General features: G+C 49.2%; 1 protein-coding gene across 1 annotated transcript; it reads left to right on the plus strand.

The window, feature by feature from the left end:
* The first annotated feature begins 900 nt into the window (after positions 1 to 900).
* On the plus strand, positions 901 to 1,860 carry LOC115713502 (uncharacterized). Its single transcript, XM_030641985.2, has one exon. It carries the CDS (start codon positions 901 to 903, stop codon positions 1,858 to 1,860), a length of 960 nt encoding a protein of 319 aa, XP_030497845.2.
* The last annotated feature ends 546 nt before the right edge of the window (positions 1,861 to 2,406 follow it).

Below are 2,406 nucleotides of genomic sequence, written 5' to 3' on the forward strand. Positions count from 1 at the left end.
GAGGTGGAAGAGATAACCGAAGCGGAAGCGCTCCGAACAACACCCCAAAAGCGAATTATGGATCCAACGGTTGTTGGAAAGCTAACAGCGGCGAGTAAAGAGACGGAGAGACTACAAGAAATGATGTGGAACAAATTGATAGCATTGGAAGCAAAAGGCCAGATGGGAGTACACAGCGAATGGGCTCGGATGGAGGGGTCAACCCTTTCACCCTTCGGAAACCACATCCTGCGCATAAAAGCCCCTCAGCGTTACGTGGCCCCTAACTTACCAGAGTATAATGGGACAGGAGACCCCTCGGAATACGTATGTCAATTTGAGCAAAAAATGTTAACTGTCTCCGTCCCACTAGAGGACTTGGAAGCAATCAAGTGCAAGACCTTCACGCAAGGATTGAGAGGGCCAGTTCTGCGTTGGTTCCACAACCTACCATCAGGCACAATAAATTCTTACCAGGATCTCATCCTAAGATTCCAGGCCAATTTCGCGATAAGTGTGCGAACCACCAAGGTGGATACGGACTTAATGTTAATACACCAGCGCCTCGACGAACCCCTAGCACATTTTATCAATAGGTTCAGCGAGGAATACGTCAGTATCCCGAAATGCACCGATTCAGTGGCGACAAAAGCATTAATGCAGGGATTGATACATGGTTCAGAATTAAAGAAGGCGATCATAGTGGAGCCTGGCTTGTCCCTCACAAGGGCCTTGACTATGGCGAGAGGATACGTGGCCTTGGAAGTAGAAGAGAAGCGGCACAATGAGGAAGTGTCGCGTGAAACTTTGGCATCGGGAGATACTTTCCTTTTCAAATCTAAGAATCGGACACCAGCTGTACGGCCTCATAGTAGAACTGACAACCGCTCGGCCAACGAAAGGAACTCCTGAGGGACAGTAATGATGAGCATGGGCAAGGCGGTGCAGCCGCACGCCCCACGGGGAGAAGAGGAGCTACCACGGATGACCATTACCCTTACTGAATTGATAAAACGACTGCAGGGATTGAAGGAAACCAAATGGCCCCCACGAATGACCACAGACCCCGTCAAGAGAGATAATGGGCGATATTGTGCTTTCCATGTGGAGCACGACCATGCAACCTACGAGTGCAGGCAGCTGAAGATAGAGGTCAACCGTCTGGTAAAAGAAGGATTCTTCCGGGACTGCCTGGTTTCGGACATCGCACTCCACATCCAATGGGGGAGTACCAAGAGCCGGGATCAGTCCCCTCCGCCGTACATTAAGAAAACTGTAAACGTCATCTCGGGAGGGTCAGACCTGTGTGGGAATTCAGTGCGGGCTTCGATGACCCATGCCCGACGGGTCCAATCAGTAAGGGCTATGACGTCAATTGACAGCCATGGCCCTAGCGTGCTCTTGTCATTCGACCGAGGGGAAGCCTCTGAATTAGAACACCCCCACGACGATGCTGTTGTCATCACCTTGGACGTTGCTCATGTTCGAATGAAACGCATGCTTGTCGACACTGGGAGCTCTGCCAACATTTTGTTCCCCGGGGTTTTGAAAGAAATGGAAATTGAAGACTTGAAAGCCCAAGACACCCAGGTTACACTAGTAGGATTCTCCGGTGAAAGCGCTGTTGCTCGAAGTTTCATCCAACTACCCGTCTACGCGAACGGAGTCAACAAATTAGTAAAATTTTTAATTGTGGATTGCCCGTCGGCCTACAACGCCATCCTCGGCAGGCCGTGGATTCATGCAATGAAGGCAGTCGCGTCGTCCTACCATCAAGTAATTAAGTTCCCCTGCAAGGGTGAGGTAAGGGAGATCCGAGGAGATCAGCTGGGGGCCCGCAAATGCTACTCCTCATCCTTGAGGAACAAAAACAAGTTATAGCAATTAATCAACTCCTCGACCCCGGCGAAAGAACGATCATCGGCGGTAGAGGAGTTGCTAGAAGTACCCATACACCCAACAGACCCAGAAAAACGACCTACATTGGCACGGGACTTACCGGAGACCGAAAGAATCGAGTTATAGAATTATTGAAGGAATATGTCCAAGTATTTGCATGGGATCACTCAAACATGCCCGGAATAGATCCGACCGTCATTACTCATAGATTGAATGTAAACCCGAACTACATCCTGGTCAAACAGAAGAGGCGAAAAATGGGGACGGATCGAAACAAGGCAATAAATGACGAAGTTGCAAAAATGCTCAAAAACAATACCATCAAAGAGGTACAATATCCAACTTGGCTCGCCAACCCCGTGGTAGTTCCCAAGAAAAATGGAAAGTGGAGAGTGTGTGTAGATTTCACTGACTTAAATAAGGCTTGTCCAAAAGACAATTTTCCGCTGCCGCACATTGATATGATAATTGACGCCACCGCGGGGCACGAGCTAATGAGCTTCATGGACGCTTTCTCAGGGTATAATC

This window comes from Cannabis sativa, chromosome 4, assembly GCF_029168945.1.
Source record: "Cannabis sativa cultivar Pink pepper isolate KNU-18-1 chromosome 4, ASM2916894v1, whole genome shotgun sequence".
Classification (NCBI taxonomy): Eukaryota; Viridiplantae; Streptophyta; class Magnoliopsida; order Rosales; family Cannabaceae; genus Cannabis; species Cannabis sativa.

Excerpts from the sequence above, each read along its gene's own strand:
- LOC115713502 (XM_030641985.2), top strand. The coding sequence starts at position 901 with ATGATGAGCATGGGCAAGGCGGTGCAGCCGCACGCCCCACGGGGAGAA.